The 18,248-nt window shown below is 41.8% G+C and overlaps 1 protein-coding gene across 3 annotated transcripts in view; it reads left to right on the top strand.

Annotated features, from left to right (window-relative positions):
* The window catches only part of Ppfibp2 (PPFIA binding protein 2), a 151,095-nt gene that overhangs the window by 45,423 nt on the left and 87,424 nt on the right, over positions 1 to 18,248 (top strand). For all 3 annotated transcript variants that reach the window (XM_041666885.1, XM_041666884.1, XM_041666883.1), the window contains exon 3: positions 13,531 to 13,745. In XM_041666885.1, the coding sequence (XP_041522819.1) occupies positions 13,531 to 13,745 (215 nt within the window). The remainder of the gene's footprint in view (positions 1 to 13,530; positions 13,746 to 18,248) is intronic.

The following is an 18,248-nucleotide window of genomic DNA, read 5'->3' as shown; positions in this document are numbered from 1 at the left end:
AGCAAAATGCAGAACTGTTAACCTTCTAAGCTTGAGTTTTTGAAATCTGCATGGGTATGCTGTAGGTATGAAGATATTAAAATCCTGGATGTTCATGAACGTGAGAGGAGGTGACTGTCAAGACCCTTGGAGCGGTGTCAATAATGATTTGTTTCTAATACAAAGACCATTGTTGCAGCTTGCAGTCGGATGTTAAGCTCCCATCTAATCTTCCTTCTCATTAGTCCCTATGACTCCCTCTGCAGATAACACCATAATTGAATTGTGCTGTTGGCAGTGGAAATGCAGCCATGTGCTGTCTAATTACATCCCTGTGGATGGCATGAAGCAGCCGACATGGGTGCTAAGTTACAATAGGGCTTTACTGTGTAGACACACAGGTTCACTGACTCTTCTGTCAGCCCCTTTTGGCATAGGGCCAGAGCCCCATGATCAGGATACAGAGGGCCACTTATTCTTCATTGATTTGGCAGAAGGTCACTCATGTGGTTATCTCTGAGCTGTGCTTATTGATAAGGGACAAAGACTGTTTTAGGACGGCTAAGTAGGTGGTTACCCATCTTCTGGGCCTTCTGCCAGCCCTGATTAGTGTCTGGCTTTGGATGAAGAAATAAAACAAAGATTTCATGGGGGTGGAAAAGTTCAGGTCAAGGCTGAGATAGTTCCTTTGGCCCTCGAGTATCAGCCGTGGGGGTCGTGGCTGAGGCTGTGGCTGTCGTCCCAGGACTCATTAGCTGGTCTTGTCTGCTCCTCGGAGGTACATCAGCACAGCCTCTGCTCCTCGGAGGTACATCAGCACAGCCTCTGCTCCTCGGAGGTACATCAGCACAGCCTCTGCTCCTCGGAGGTACATCAGCACAGCCTCTGCTCCTCGGAGGTACATCAGCACAGCCTCTGCTCCTCGGAGGTACATCAGCACAGCCTCTGCTCCTCGGAGGTACATCAGCACAGCCTCTGCTCCTCGGAGGTACATCAGCACAGCCTCTGCTCCTCGGAGGAGCACAGCCAATCATCAGTAACAGCACACCACCCCTACTGCCTGTTTTCCAGATTTATGTTGAGAACCCTGTAATAGCATATATCTAAGGCTAGTATGCAGGAAGCTGAGGCAGGAGGATTGTGAGTTTGAGGCCACAGGGAGATACTGTCTCTAAGTAAAATGAATATATACATACATGCATACATACCTCCAAAGTTTTAAAAAGTCATTTGTGTGTGTGTGTGTGTGTGCATGTGTGCACATGGCATGCTTGCACTTGGAGATGAGAAGACAGCTGTGGAAGCCGGTTCTCTCTTTCCACAGTATGGGTTCTGAGTATTGAACGCCACTCTTTAGTTTTGGTGGCAAGCACCTTTACCTATTTTTGTTACACCATCCCACCTCCTTTTTAAGGGAGAGGTGGAGTGGTTGGAGGTGCTTAGGACTGAATTGTCACCGGTTGCCTTGGTGTAAAGATGTCAGATCACTCACTGTGGCATCTGCTTTTTGGCAGCCAGCAGTGTAGTTTTCCCAGCTGGCAGAGCCCACTTTCCACTCTGCAGTGTCTCACATTCTGTTGCTGAGGAGTTTGGGTAAGTCAGGGATTGTTCTTTAAACATTGCTGTGGTTGGAGGTATAGGATAGACCTGCCTGGCGCTTTGGGCCTATTGTTTCCTTTTGGAAGTGTGGTTGTAGTAGTTTGTTGTTGTTATTGCTGGTTATGGATGCTTAAGTTAAGTTTCTTAACTTTTAGCAATGTAGAGTTTTCTAGGAGTATGTCCATTTGACCAAAGTCTTAACTTTTGCTAGCAGATAATGGTCATTATATTTTGTCCATCACATTTGCTTTTATCTGTGTTTGTGTGCGTAGGCATGTCGGCATGCATGCTGGTACAGATGCGAACACGTGTACAAGTGTATGTACATGTGTCCGTGAAAGTGTAGGTCAGAGGTTAATCTTGGGTCTTTTTGTGTGTATTTGGGTATGTTGTGTGTGTGTATGCATATGTATGTGGGTTCACATTTATATAGAGAACAGAGTATGACATCATTGTCTTCTGTTGCTCTCCAGGTTAATTTGTGAGGCACTAAGCCTGGAGCTCCAGTTGACTGGACTAGCAGGGTAGCAAGCTTATAGGTTCCAAATCCTGGGATTGTAGGAGTGACCACCGTGCCTGGCTCTTTATGTGTGGACTGAGCATCCAAACTCAGGTCCTCATTCTTGCATGACCAGCATTTTACCAGCTGTGCCACATCCTTAGCCCTCACCTTGCTTTTTGAGATGGCAAGACTCAGGGGCCAGCAAGCCCCAGGGATTCTCCTGTCTCTGACTCCCTGTGTTGTGAACACACGTGAATGCTTCCACACATGGCTTTTATGTGTGTGGAGGCTCGGATTCAGGTCCTCATGCTTGGGCAGCAAGTGCTTTACTGACTGAGTGGTCTTTCTAGGCCCCGTTTTTATTCTAGATACCATCTGTGCATTTATATTTGGATCAGTCTTGCCAGAGGTAATCTTTTTGTTACTACTCTGAACTAGCTACTTTTGGTTTTATTAATCAGTTGCCATATAATGTCTGTGCTTAATTGTGTATGTTATTCTGTGAATAGTTATGTATGCACATAGTTATATCTCTGCACTATGTGCTATATTTTTCTATCAATTTTTTGATAGCTATTCATTTTCGTACTTTCTTAGATGTATCTTCTCTTTCAGAACCTCACTTTCAAACAGAAACAATCCTATGTATTTAAGTTGATTTCTCCTTGCATTTGTTTGCAGTGGCTTGCAGCACTTCCTCAGTGAAGTTCACAGATGCTCTCAGGTGGATGCCCCACTCTCCACTGCCACCAGTCCACTGCCACTGGTCACTAATGTTCCATGTGCTCTCATGGGCACACATGGTTTTTTAGTTGTTTTCCAGTTACGTTAGCTTGTGAGTATGGTTATCTGCATTTTCTCTGTTCTTGGTGATTATTGTTTGTCTTCTGGACCTCAGCAATGCTTGAGAACTCCTAGATAGATGGTGGGATTTTTAGTTATCTGTTTCTGTGTGGTGCTAGGGATTGAAGCCAGGGTGTCATGCATGCTGGGCAAGCACTCTGCAACTGAGCATTGCCTCAGCCCGTAGATGAGGGGCTTTGGCCTCTTAAGTTATGGATATTTTGCCTAAGAACTGAATTATTTGTGTGTTCTTATTCTGGTTCCAAACCCTAGTTTTAAGACTGGTTTTAAAATTGGCTGAGGTTATAAATAACCTTGTGCATCCTGGCTTTATACAGAGGTCTTCCGCTTTTCTCATTCTTGCTCAGCCCAAAACATGTGTCCACTTCTCTCAAGTGGGCCACTAAGGCTTGTTCCTGAGGAGGCTGAAATGATGGCTCAGCAGTTTTCACTGCCCTCACAGTGGACCTGACTTTAGTTCCCATCACCCATGGCACACTAACAGCGTCCTAGGGATCTCCTGCCCCCTTCTGAAGGCACTGCATTTGCATGCATAAAGCCTAACCCAGAGAAATGTACCTATGTACATATAAAAATTACAAATAAAAATCGTTAAACAAAATAGCTCAGGCTATAGCCCACGGAGGATTTGGCAGTGACTTATAGGACAGACACTGACCTAGTTGCTTTTACCACAGAGGTTCTGAGCTCCAAAGGCTCCCTTCAGTGCCACGGCTTTGAGAGGGGTGTGTATGTGTGGATGTGCCTTTGTATCTGTGTTTGTTTTTCTCTGTGTAGCTTGCTTTGTATGTCTGCCCAATGGCTGTCAGAGTTCTGTGGCATTCTTTACTTATGGTCCCTTTCTCTTCCTTTAGACCAACGGATGGCTAATCACAATTCTCCAAGCATCTCCTTGTTTCCCTCAATTGCACCTGTAAAGTCTGGGTCCGTGTGACGTGACACATTGATTGGAGCCAGGAACTAGGATGTAGACACAGGCTTGGGTGGGGTGAACTGTTCATATGAAAACGTTAGCTCTGCTGAATTACAGACTTAAGAAGCTGGCTTGATCCGAGGCTATGATTAGGGTCGTAAACAGACCACACTCCATCTCAAAAACACAGCAAATAAACTTAGTCTCAGGCTGCAGACATCACTCTGCAGAGGGTCTCAGAAAGATTTCCTCAGGGAAGGAGCCAACATTCAGGAGATGGGTAACTGTGAAGAGAAATACTAAATTCCCTTAACTCTTTAGTCAGAGAACTATTCTTTGTGTGTGTTTGGGGTGGGGGGATCGACTGAAAGAAGGAAGCGGAGAGACCATCAATGTGGCAGTAGGGAAATCTTTCTTACTCTCCTGTGGAAGCATGTAAACAGGAAGTACGTTTTAGTTCGTTTTATTCTACTGTAGCAGAACATTTGAGACCGGGCAGTTTATAATGTAAAGAAATGTCTCACCATTCTAAACACAAGCAGAAAATTCCAGTATCAAGTATGTAACATCTGATAAGGGCTGGTGTCATCCCGTGGTAGAAGACAGAAGAACATAGCCTGAGAGAGAAAAGAAATGGGGGCAGAGCTCCCGCTTTTATTAGAGACCTACCCCCAACATAGCTGGCCCATTTCCGTGAAAGTCATCAATCCATTCTTGAAGGCGGAGCCCTCCCACATTTGATTGCCCCTTTCTGGTTCTCCCTTCCTTCCCTCCTTCCCTTTATCATTTCATTTTCTCCTTCCTTTGCTTTTCCTTTTTTCATTTTCTTTCCCTTCTCCCTTTTTTCTTCCTTTAAGGTTCCCTTCCTCTCTGTTACCCCTTCCCCTTTCTTCTTTTTTTTCTTCCTCTTTACCTTTTTTTTGGAGACAAGGCCTCAGTTTCCCAGGCTAATCTCCAGTTTATGATTCTCTTGCCGCAGCTTCCTAAGTATTGGATTCCAGGTGTGTGACACCACATCTGGCTTCTAGTTAGCTCCCCAGGATCCCACATTTCAGTGTTATTGTGTTAGGATTAGGTTTACATGTTTGTTTATTTTGTAGATAGTAATACCTGTAGCCCAGGTTGGCCTTGAACTCTCAGTGTAGCTAAGGACCCTTTTACCTCCACACCTGGAGTCCTGGGATTACAGGCATGCGCTACCAGAATTAGTGCTGGAGATCAAATCTAGGGCTTGGTAGCACTTTACCACCTGAGCCATATGCAGTCCTAGGATGAGCTTTGGGGAAACCTTCAAACCATATGAACTCTCTGTGAGTTCTTGGTTTTCTGCTGGGACCTCCCTTGTGGCTTAGTATATATGGTCCCTTTTGGGAAAGTGTTCTGTATGTGTGTAATTTAATAAAATGTTCTCCAGTGAGGGGAGACATTGGTCTTCACACACTTTTTCAAATTCTGGTCTGTCATCAATTTATGTCTGGTTCTGTCTGCTTGGTTATCGTTTCCCAAGAGAGATGGGCTTGATTCTCATCTTTTTACATTATGTGATTTGTTTTTCATAATTTTTACATAGGATTTATGTATGTGAGCTTACAAGTGAGATGGCCTGTAATTTTCTTTGGTAGAAATGACGATGTCTGAGGTACATAGTTCTGGGGTGTGTGAGGAGGCACAGGTCACCATTTTCCCTAAGACCTGCCTGGGTACTCTGTCCTTACAAAGTGAGTTTCCTCTTTTCTATACTAAACAGTCCGTTAGGCTCTTCTGAAATGTTTGGTAGAATTAACTGTGAAAGCATTTGGCTTAATCTTTTCTCTCAAGACTAGGATAGTAATACAGTTTCTTTATAGGATTATTGATGTTTTTTGGTTTGCTATAGGATTTTTGGTTTGTTACAAAGTTAATGATAATTTTTTTTGTTGTGGCTGTTTTTTAGAAGTTGGATCAAAGTACCTGTTCTGATATATGGTACACACAGTTATACCCCCTACACCCCAAATACATGTGTTTACATATATACATGTGTGAAAATACCATAGCATCCATTACTGTATAAAGGTAATATACACTAAAAAATTTCATTATTAAACACTATTAACAAAATTCTATAATTCATTTTGTCTTATCCTCAACAAGTAGTTGAACATTAAACTAAATAAATTAAATAAAATTACTATATCTATATTAAGTTTGGGCTTTGGTTCTTAAAATAAAAGTACCCAGATAGCCTCTCTAGTCATTAGAACCAACATTGGTTGTGTATTAGATAGAGCAATAAGGCAACTAAAAGAGATCAAGGGGATACAAATTGGAAGGGAAGAAGTCAAGCTATTGCTATTTGCAGATGATATGATAGTATACATAAGTGGCTCTTAAAATTCTACCATGGAACTCCTATAACTGATAAACACCATTAGCAAAGTAGTTGGATACCAAAAAACAAACAAAAAACCCCAAAACTAAAACAAACAAACAAACAAAAAATCAGTAGTCCTCCTATATACAAATGATAAGTGGGCAGAGAAAGAAATCAGGAAAGCAACACTCTTCACCATTGTGAAAAATAATATAAAATATCTTGGGGTAACTAACCAAGCAAATGAAAGACCTGTATGGCAAGAACTTCAAATCTTTGAAAAAAGAAACTGAATAAGAAAGCAGAAGACGGAAAGATCTCCTATTCTCATGGATTGGCAGGATTAACAAAGTAATAGGGGCTGTTTCACCAATAGCAATCTACAGATTCAATGCAAGTCCCATCAAAATTCCAACACAGTTGTTTACAAACCTTGAAAGAACACTATTCAACATGATATGGAAAAATGAACAAAACCCCAGGATAGCTAAAACCGTCCGTACTTCAGATGCATCACCATTCCTGATTCCAAGCTGTACTACAGAGCAATAGTAATAAAAACCACATGGTATTAGAAAAAAAAAATAGAAACATTGATCAGTAGAACCAAATAAAAGACTCAGACATAAATCCACATACCTATAAACGTGATTTTTGATAAAGAAGCCAGAAATATACAATGGAAAAAAAGAAAGCATCTTCCACAAATGGTGCTGGCCTAACTGGATGCCACAAATGTTGAAGAATGTATATAGACACCTGAGAGAAGAGAAAGTGGTAAGTAGCATTGAAAGCATTGGCACAGACTTCTTGTACAGGATACCAGCAGTGTAGACACTAAGATCAACAATTAATAAATGGGACCTCATGAAACTTAAAAGCTTCTTTAAGGCAAAGGACGCAGTCAAAAGGACAAAATGGCAGCCTACAGAATGAGCAAAGTTCTTCACCAACCTCATTTGTGACACAAAACTGGTTTCCAAAATATGTAAAGAACTCACAAAACTAGACATCAACAAACCAAATAATCAAATTAAAAATGGGGTACACATCTAAACAGAGAATTCTCAACAGAGGAATCTCAAATGACTGAGAAGCACGTAAGGAAATGATCAACATTCCTAGCAATCAGGAAATGCAAATCAAAATGACTCTGAGATTCCATCTTACACCTGTCAGAATGGCTAAGATCAAAAACACAAGTGACAGCTCATGCTGGTAAGAATGTGGAGCAAGGGAGGACACTCCTCCATTGTGCAAACTTTTACAGGCTTTTTGGAAATCAATACCAGTTTCTCTGAAAGTTGGGAATTGACTTACCTCAAGATCCAGCTATTCCATTCCTGATCATATACCCAAAAGATACTTTACCATACAACTATGTTCATAGCAGTTTTATTTGTAATAGTCAGAAACTGGAAACAACCTATATGTCTGTCAACCAAAGAATGAATGAAGAAAATGTGGTCCATTTATACAATGGAGTATTACTCAGCTGTTATAAACAATATCATCATGAAATTTGCAGGCAAATGGATAGAACTAGAAGAGATAATCCTGAGTGAAGCCTCCCAAACCCAGAAAGATAAACACAGTATGTACTCACTTATAGGTGAGTATTAGTCATAAAGTAAACTATAACCATGCTAAATCATCAGATCAAGAAGCAATGAGGACTCGAAGGGGGACATAACTAATCCCTTACTGTGTAGAGGAATAGAATAGGCATTACAAGTAGATGGAAGAGAGGGGTCTGGATGGAGGGTGGAATTGAAAACAGGAGAAATCAGGTGTGGGAGGATAGGAGGAGAGAGTACTGGGAAAGACAACTGGAGTCAGGGGCATCTCGGGTGAGCTAGAATAATGCCTAACATGAGCAAAAGCAATGAAATTATTCCTAATGATATTCTGCTATACTCATAGGTCTTTGTCTAGCCCATTGTCAACAGAGAGGCTTCACCCAGAAACTGATGGAAACAGATGCAGAGACCCAGAGTCAAACATTAGGTAGACTTGGGGAATCCTGCAGAAGATGGGTAGGAAGGATTGTAGGAACCTGAGGGGTCAAGGACACCTTGACAACTAACAGAAACAACTAACCTGGGCTCATAGTAGCTCACAGAGGCTGAACCGCTAACCAGAGAGCCTACGTGGGACTCACCTGCACATATGTTACAGTTGTGTAGCTGGGTCTTCTTGTGAGACTCCTAACAGTGGGCGCGGGGACTGTCTCTGACTCTGTTATCTGCTTTCAGGACCCTTTCCTCCTACTGGGTTGCCTGTCCAGCCTCAGTAGGAGAGAAAGTACTTATTTCTGGCTGGCTGATGTGCATGGGAGACCTGACTTTTTCTGAAGAGAATTGAGGAGGGGTGGATGGGTGCAGGGAGGGGAAACTGTGATTGGGCTGGAAAAAATTAATAAAAGTAGAATGTTTAACACAACACTTTTATGGGATTAAAAAATTCTATACTTCTTTGTTGTCTTATCCTCAACAAGTATTTGAACATTAAATAAAATTACTTTATTTTAAATTAAGTTTTTGTTTTCTTTCTTAGAGTAAGAATTCTAAGGTAGCCTCTATAGTCATCAGAAACAGGCATTGGTTGAGTGACCTTTCAAATGCAATAGTTTCTACTTTGGCTTTATTTTAGAATGCTGGTTACCTTTTCATTATCCTAGATCACATCTGAGACCAATTAAATTCAGTTCTCTCAAGTGGGACCTATGGCAAAACTCTTCCTAAGAATTCTGTAAGCCTCAAAGTTACAACCTTTGTACTGATTTATGTTTCCTAAACAGTACTGTGTTGTTTAAGATAATGGAATACTGTGTTCCCAGAGAGAGGAACTTGTTTTTAGAACTTGGATATAAGTTGAATCACCTTTTTCCTAGAAATAATTTAGGAGGGAATCCCTTGCCATTTACACAAGCATATTCAGTGTTAATCTCTTGCCTTATTCTCTGGACCCCAGGATTAAGGCACACATTCTCTTATTTGCTGTATGTGGTTTTTGATTTTGATTTGTGTTTGTAATTTTGTGTAGGAGCTGATCATCTGCAGGGACAATGTGTGTCATGGGGAGGTGAGCCCTCTAAGAGACTGTGCCTTTGGCAGTGTTTAGCAACACTCTGACCATTGTGTGTGCTGCGTACTGGCTTCTGCTTGGGGATTCTTAGGAAAGAATGCCTAGTAGGCATTTGTTCTGCACTTGTGGTATGCAGAGACCTCTAGTTTGCATTTCTCACAGTGTGTGGGTACGCATGGCTCTACAGACATGCCTGGGGCTCCACATTTCTCTGCCATGGGTGAATTTTCTCAGAGCCCCTGAATGAAACAGATAGTATGTATGGCTACTTCCCCTACAGACTCAGCTTAGCTGCTCTCTCCCCTCACGGGGGGGGGGGGGGGGGGGGGGCCAGCTCCAATCCCAGCTCCTTCCTCTGTCTGGGTCTTTGCTCAGAGCTGCTCTAGAGTCAGTTTGAACTTGTTTGACCTTCCAGTGGTTTTTTTTTTCCCTCCCCCTCAGTCTCCAAGGTTTAAATTTTCTTTCAAGCATGGCTCCGAGTTGGGGAGCTGTTTCAGCTTTTCTGTCTCTGTTCGTTGTGGGTGAGGGGGACTCCTGGTGGTTTGTATCTGCCCACTTGCCGGGAGATTCCCTTAGGCTTTTATGCTTCCATGCTTCCAACAGATCATGTGACCCAGCCACAGGTCTCTGAGATTGCTTGAAAATATATCAGTTCTTCATTTGTACAATTCCCGAGTGAAAAAAAAAAAAGGTCATCGGGGCTCAGGAAGAGAATGTGTCTGTATCCACTCACATCAAAACTGTTTAAAGAAGGGCTGGAGGGCTGAGGAGAGATGGCTTAGTGTGCAAATGCTTGGTGGGTAATTATGAAGACTTGAGGTCCGATCTCCAGCACCTGTGTAAAAGCCAGGTGTGATGCATGCACCTGTAGCTGCAGTGCTGGATGGGGGGGGGGGGGGAGCTGGATGCCAGAGCTCACTGGCCAGTCAGGCTGAAGTGGTGAGCGCAAAAAGTGATGTGAAGCACAATAGATGAACATATGTCATATGTCGACATGAGCACACCTGCATACATGTACACATACACACATACACTGCCCCCCCAATCTCTTGTGCTGGCATTGCATAATATTCAGTATGGATTTACCGTGTTTAAACCTGTCTAAATGCCAGGTTGCAATCTCTCACCTCTGAAAGTCATTGCCAACATTTAAAAAACATTCTATCTTTGTATATATGTTAAACATCCATACATAGTAATTATAGTTTCTTTAGAATTTTTTTTATTATCTCTTATGTTTTACCATGTTTTGCCTGTATGTACCTCTGTGTACCGTATGCATGCTGTGTCCATGGAGGTCAGAAGAGGGCATCAGATTCCCTGGGACTGGAGTTATAGATGGTTGTGGGGTGGGTTGAGTGTTGGGGATTGAACCAGGTCCACTGGGAGAGCAGCCAGTACTTTTAATACTGAGCCATCTTTTCACCCATTTAATTATATATTTTACAAATTTGTATATGGCCTCATATTTCTGGTTCTTTGGACAGTCATTTCATATATATATATCTGTATGAATTATGCTTTTGAATATTCTGGAATTAATTTAAACACTCACCTAGTTGATGGTATTTACCCCCATGTTTCCAGAATTAGCACGCTATTGAGATCATTATTGTATGTTTATCTTTAAAGAACATCTGGCTGTATTTCCTCAGGTGGGATTTGTAAAATTAGAATTGCTAGTTTAAAAGTATGAACATTTTTACAGTATCTTGCCAAGCTGCTTACGCAAAGAATTGGGCCAATTTTTTACGTCTCTGCACAGGCTCTGAGTATTCTCGGTGTGTGCTTGTCAACATTGATCATTGCATTTTCAACTTCGATCATTTTAGCAGATTAGTGAACAACTGAACTCCCCTTTTTAAATGTTCCATGAACTATTTAGAAAGTATTTTATTTCTATATTTTAATTTTCTATTTGCATTTTTGTAGATGTCTCAGAGTTAGCTGTGTAAAGCCCTATGGCTGTTTTGTGTGTGAGAAGTGAATTAGGACTTTTTAAAAACTGATTCATATGGTGTCTCTGTATGAAGGATCTATTAATGTTTTATTATAATCATTATAAGTAGTGTTTTCAGACTTGTTTTTATGTAGCAGAAGTTAATTATATAGTAAGTGTACAGTGTTTTGCTATATTTTGCTCAGTCACTCTTGTGCCTATCAGATCTTAATCTAACCCAATTTTCATCTACTCTTTTATACTCTTATACTTTAATATTTATATACAATACTCATCTCTCTAAGGTTTATTTTTGTGTGTGGTATTAAATACACAGCAGCTGCATTATCATGTAAAGTTAGCAAAACACCTCTGTGTTTTCCGTCTCTTTCAGCTCAGCTCAGTGTGTACTTCACCTGTATGAAACACTCTGCAGTTAGACTGTGTGGCACGCAGATGGCTCCCTGCATAAAAGCACTTGCCCTGCAAGCCCAGTGTCCTGAGCTCAATTCCTGGAACCCACAGTGGAAGGAGAAAACCAGCACACCAAAATTATCCTGACCGCTATATTCATACCACGTGGCATGTGTGCCCATGCGAGCATGCGTGTGCGTACACACACACACAGGCACACATACACAGGCACACACACACAAACACACACGATTTAAAAACAGGAAAAGGTTATGCATTCAGAGTGCAGAGGAATGATTGCTGAGCAACTGTGTGGAGATTGGAGGGCTTGCTGAGTTTCTAGTCGTTTTCTTCCCTGAGGCTTGGCTTGCTCAATTCCCAATCAGCTCTAAATTGGATGTGTAGGAGCCAGATAGGGCTGAGCACACACCAAAGCATGGGTACTTGTACTGCTTCCTAGCTCCCCAGAGCCTGACTTGTTTGTGAATTGTGACCTGCGATTCCCTCTGTCATACATTTTCAGAAGGCAAACTGGCAATCAAATTCTGTGGTAATTGTTTCCTTCTGTGTGGATTTTTCCTTCCCAAACTGCTTGGCAAGGACATGGTGGCTTCTAAAAGTGTAAAGGGGACCAGGAGTTAGATGCCAGACCCATAGTGGCCCACCAGCTTCCATTTTCCAGGGTAGTCCTAACTTTAGGTAGCTTACCCTATTGACCTTTACAATACAAATGCCCTAAAAAAATTCATACTTTAAATTACATTTTACAAAGTATTTCTTACAGCTGAAAATCCAGAATTCCTTTGTGAGACTCAGTGAGGTCAGTTGGACTTTTCTGTAGTTGAATGATAGGGTGTAGAAAGACACAAACAGCCCTCCCTATTTTAGACATACTAAATTAGAAGGAACGGACCCAGCATCCCAGATCTCTGAGGAAATCCAGGCACTGATTTCTGTCTCTTTAGCTATCTACTTGAGTATGTGTGCAGACATTTGAGTACGTTGCATTTCAGTGTCTAGTGGGTGCTGGGAACTCAGCTATGCCTGGTGTAGACTCTGTACTCAGCATCCATGCAATCTGTCACGGGGAAATGGGCTATGGCTATGCATAGGAACTAGTACAGTTTTAATACAGCAGTGTCCCGATTAGAGCATCTAGAAAGATTCTGCTTTGCTATACTCCATCACCAGAATGAGTATAGTAATCCTTGAGCATAACTGTGCTCAGCTAACCCAACTAACTCCAATCAACTCTACCGTTTGTTTCTTTATAATTTCATAGTCGTGTGGTTTATGTCATCTGGAATGGCTTCATTCACAAGTCTGCTACCATATCGAGATGGCTGCTGGCAGTTGGGGCTGTCTTGTCTGCAGGGCAGGTGACCTTTGTTAGAAGGTGATTGGCATTGGAGAGGAAGAGCAGGAGCTGTCAGTCCTCTTAAGCATTAACACAGTCACTTTCATAGTGTTCTAGTAATAGCAGTGACCAGGCCATGGCAGGGAGAGGAATGCCCATAGGTGACTGGGAGGAGCTTGGAGTGGCCATCTGTGCAGTCAACACTGACTTAAAATCAATATGTTTATAAATGGTGAAGAATTGGGTCTCAATTATTTTGGGCACTGGTGAGGGCTGACTGTGCTTTATCAGGTATCTTCATGTGCAAGCTTTGTATGTCAGGCTTATTGGGCTGTACCCGCATGATGGGTCTCTCTTCTACCGTTCCAGCTGAGAGTAAAGATGCTGCTGCTGTGTTTCCATGGTGAAGCAGGAGTGATCCTCCAGCCCTTCTCCTCCACTCCTCGCTGTCTTTGCTCTTGATAAGTTCACGGACTGTGACATCCACTCTTCTTACAAAGTCTCTTCCTCTTTTTTGTTTCAGGCACTAAAACAGTCACAGATATTAGTGATGGCAACTGTGAGCCTGGGCTATCTCCTCCATCCTCCTGCATGAACTCCGTATCAGTGCTCCATCTCATTGAGGACCTGAGACTGGCGCTGGAGATGTTGGCCCTTCCTCAGGAGAGAGAAGCCCTGCTGAGCCAGATCCCTGGCCCAACGGCTGCCTACATAAAGGAATGGTTTGAGGACAGCTTGGTAAGTGTGGGTCTGTGGCCAGATAAAGGAATTGTGGGACATAACTAAGTAGCAATGGAATGTATCCAGCTGCTTTCCTAGGGAGATGGGCAGGTCATCCTGTGGAGAATTCATAATATCTAGGAGTAGGTAAGCTAAGGTGCTAGCTCATTGAAGTCAACTGGGATGTAGCCATTGGAAAGAGCTGAGGCACCATCTTTTAATGCTAGAGCCCTGCAGAGCTGATCAGAATTGGAAAACGTGTGTAAGGCTGAGCAGTAAAGGTTGATTGTGGAAGTTGAGACCTTCTTATCCATAAATCATGTCATTTATGGTTAACCAGCCTTCATCCCAGATGTTCTAGCCTCCTTTCTGTTCTCGAGGGATCTGTCAGTGCCTCTCACCCCATGCCTTCCTCAACACTGAGCAGTTCCTCATTATCATCATTATTTGTGTTGTTCAATATTCTCAACTGTCTCAAGCTGTCTGCCTGGTACCTGTGTCATGTACCTGTAGTAGGCAGCATAATGGTCTCCCAAACATGCCTTTGCAACAATGACCAGAACCTGTGAATATGTTTATGACCTTAAATGTGAAGGGGAAGTAAGAACAGTTTCAAATAAAGTAATCTTAAAACTAGAGAGTCCAGCTTGGGCTGTTCAGGTAGTCCCAGTGTAATCATAGGAGTTTTTATAAATACATTTCTATTGTTCTCTGAATTCTTTTATGTCTCCAAGGTCTGATTTTTTGCTGGCTCCCTTTCTGCTTTGTCTAGAACCTTCCATCACATAGCCAGGAGAGTGATTGGCAGTTCTTTCTGAATAGGAGTCTTGTCTCTCCATAGTTCAGCAGTTTGTCTTTCTTCTTCACTGTGCAGTTTACACTGAACAGAAGTGCCCCTTGGTCATCTTATGTGTCTGTACTGTCATTTAAGTGACAGTCTTTCTAATATTGACTTTTAAATTATTTTAAGTCTTTCACCATATGAGAAAGCATTGCTGAGTAACTAAACTTTGCTGCCTCTAGAATTTTCTAGCAATATAATTGCAGAGATCAACTAGGGTCATCATTTAAAATATAGACTATTTAGTGAAATTTGATTTTAAATAAGCAATGAATAGCGATGATCGGGTATGCCCTGAGCAGTTGGCTAAACCTGGCAACCATAATCCAAGAATGTTAATAATTTTAAGCCTTTGACACATTTTTTCCAAATATCTTTTCAGAAGAATTTTGTTGTCTTTATTTTCTCTGGCCAAGTTTAAAAAGAGTCTGTTCCATGTTATCCTGAGATCAGAAATAATCACCAAGATTAAAATATGGCTTTAGCAGTTACACAAGGGAAAATGTTTTACTGCTGTTTTTGTACATTTCTTTCTTTAGTGAGAAGGCTAAACTTCTTATTAGGTTATTAGTATTTTCTACAGTTTCTGAGCTTTTAATCTCATACCCTGTATGAAAAAAATCTACATATACATGATCACATGAATTATTTAACTAATGTCTAAGTAAGGTGTCAGATGTATAATTAGAAAGAATAAGCTTGAAAGGAGTTCTAAATTTTCTTCCCACGCAACCTTGCTATTTCCTTAACCCCTTGGGTGGGGTTGTTCTGCCCTATGTTCCTATCTTGAGTTCATTTTCTATAGGTGTGTTTGTGTTACCTTACTTTATTTTTTTTTTGGACATATATTTCCTTAAATGTCATGCTTTTCAAACCATAGGGTTTTAGAAGATTTTAGTTGACTCTCTCATTCATAACTGTTTGGGTCTCTTCTCTTCCTTGTAGCCTTACAAAGGCCTGCCTTAACCTCACTTCAAGTAACCAGGCATCCCTTTCCCCTCCAGGAGGTTCATGGTTTGACTTTTATGTGACAGTTCACTCTAATGCATCAGTTTTTAATGTGTGGCATGAAAAAAGTTGATCTAACTTTTAAAATATTTTGGGGAAATACATTAAAAATAATTTTTTCAGAATGCAGCTGATGTGTTCCTTGGAGAAATAGCTTGTGTTTTCAGATTCGCACAGTTTTTAGGGGCTGATCATTTGCAGTGATTGCGGAATCCACTGTTTAAGGCAGATTTCCCTAAAAGCTATTGTCTTCATAAATCTTCTAGAGTAATTATGCCCATTAGCCACATATGAATGGTGTACTTTTCAGGGGTCAGAAGTTCACATAAACATTCCCAGAAACTAGAGCTGCATGTTAAGGATTTGATTCTGAGCAGAAATGACCTGTCTGTTTTCAGATCTGACTGACCTAAAGTCAGTTTACACTCTGGCTCTGCACACATTCCAAACTCGGTCTTCCTTGTACAGCCCCCAAATTCAGAGCAGTGGTCAGTTCCCCAAGAGCTTTAGATTGCTCTTTCTGCTGGAAAACTTGACATACAAATTCTGGTCTCACAAATATTGGTCTATTTGGCTAGGAGCTTGTGAAAAACATTAACTTTAGATCAGGCACTAAACTATCTTAAAGGGATTCATTAAAGTTAAAAACAGTATTGCTTTAATCACTGAGACCCCTTTTTGGTCTATGTAACCCTCGCTGGCCTGGAACTTGTGATATAGGCCATACTGGCCTTGAATTCATAGAAGTATGCCTGCTCTGCCTCCTGAAAACTGGGACTAAAGGTGTGTGCCATCACACCCAGGTTGTGTGTGTGTGTGTGTCTGGTGTGTTTAAGACGCTTAGGTAGGTTAGAAAGGGAGTTGGAATGAGAGAGGTAGTTTGAGGGACAAGGCAAGACTGACCTGTGCCTCCTGCTCAACACAGGCTGCACATCGTGTGTGTTAGCACAATTTTCTCCTGCAGACAGACTGGCTTGTCACATACCTCAGAGCTCCTGTTTTGTTGGAACATTAGCCTGACATGGTTGAGCTCTGTCTGATAACATCACTATCTTTTGTACCTTCTCCAACAAAGCAGTGTCAACAGTAGGGTTTAGAGCACTAGAAAAGTGTAGAGAGGCTGGGCATACCCATTGGAAATCATTGGCCAAAAATGACTTCAAAAGCTCTGGCTCCTCCCATCTTCTGCCCCACCATCCCTCAAGGCTCGATTTTCCTTTTGTGTATCCTCCATCCATGGCTGATGGAGCTCAGGCACCATATGTTCACATAGACACAGCTATACAACTCTGTTGAGAGTTGATCAGTTTCTTCTGGACAATATGTCTATTATTTATTTTTGATTAAGGGAAGAGATGTTTTTCTGAATCTCTCCAGCAGACTTCCCATTGGTCCAGTGGCCAACATGCTAGTGAAGCGTCAGGGGAAGCCGAGTAAGAATAATAGGGCATTCGACCAAGAGCCAATCGGGTAGTCCTCGTCAAGAAATCCAAAGGTTTAAATGGTGTTACATTTTGGATTTCAGGGTTTTTGAAATTTTATTTGACTTTTCTTGATTAGGGATGCTTAGCCAGTAAATTCTGTGTAAATAATAATAAAATCCCCCTTTAAAAAAGCAAAATCACAAACAACTAAATACTGCCAGTCCCTAGCATTTCAGACAAGAGAAATTCACCCTCCATTGACTTCAGTTTGTTATAATAAGTAGTCCAAGGGCAGCTGAGGCCTGGCTTGCAGGGATGGATGCTGTCAGAAAGGAAAAGAGTGAAGGAAAGAATGGCCCCTAGACAGACATACCAAAATGTCTGTGGCAAGTAACACGCACATACACGCATGTTTACTCTTCTAATTAACCAACAAGTCTTTTCTGTCTTTCCTTTTTATATTTTATTTTTGACACAGGTTCTTATGATAGGTGTGTACCACTACACCTAGTTTTAGGTGATGCTGGGTATTGAACCCAGGACCTGGTACATACTAGCAAGCACTTCACCAACTGAGCTATATCCCCAGCACCTTCCTCCATTAAAACTACCAAACAAAACCTCAAATCCCCAAAGAATTTCGCTGACCTGCTAATTAACTTTGGGGCTATGTCCTCTAGGGATATAAAAATACTAAGCGCCAATGAAATAGAATTGTAAAAGTTAAAGCAGTTCTATCTCTTTGTGAGTGCGTGTAGGCATGTGTATGTGTGAGAGTGTGTGTGTGCTGTAGCATGTACGTGGAGGTCAGGGAGCAACCTTGAGTGCTGGTCTTCACCGTCTGTCTTGTTCATAGGATAAGATCTTTCTTGATTAAACCGTCACTGGCTGGATACCCCAGGATTCTCTCCCATGAGCTAACAAGGGGTTCTCCTTTTTCTTCTGCCTCCCCATCTCTCCTTGGATGTGCTGTGATTACAGATGCACACTGTATCTGGCCTTTCCATGGTTTCTGGGAGTTTGAACTCAGGTCATGAGGTTTGCACCAAAAGTGCTTTTACTCCGTAAGCCCCGTCCTGGTCCAAATGTTAAACGTCAACAGAGCTGTAGATTAGCTATTGTTGTGTCAAATGACCCTTGCTAAGAATCTGTGAACTCTGGCCAGAGAGGAAAGGCTGTGGCCCCTACTGCTGTTCTTCGGGGTTGTTAGCTCTCTGGATACCATAGGATCCCTAAGTTAAAGGGACC

Source organism: Microtus oregoni, unplaced genomic scaffold (assembly GCF_018167655.1).
Source record: "Microtus oregoni isolate MIOR12 unplaced genomic scaffold, Mior012 000016F_ref0000370, whole genome shotgun sequence".
Taxonomy (NCBI): domain Eukaryota; kingdom Metazoa; phylum Chordata; class Mammalia; order Rodentia; family Cricetidae; genus Microtus; species Microtus oregoni.
Note: the sequence above shows the minus strand (reverse complement) of the source record. Positions and strands in the feature narration are given on the sequence as shown.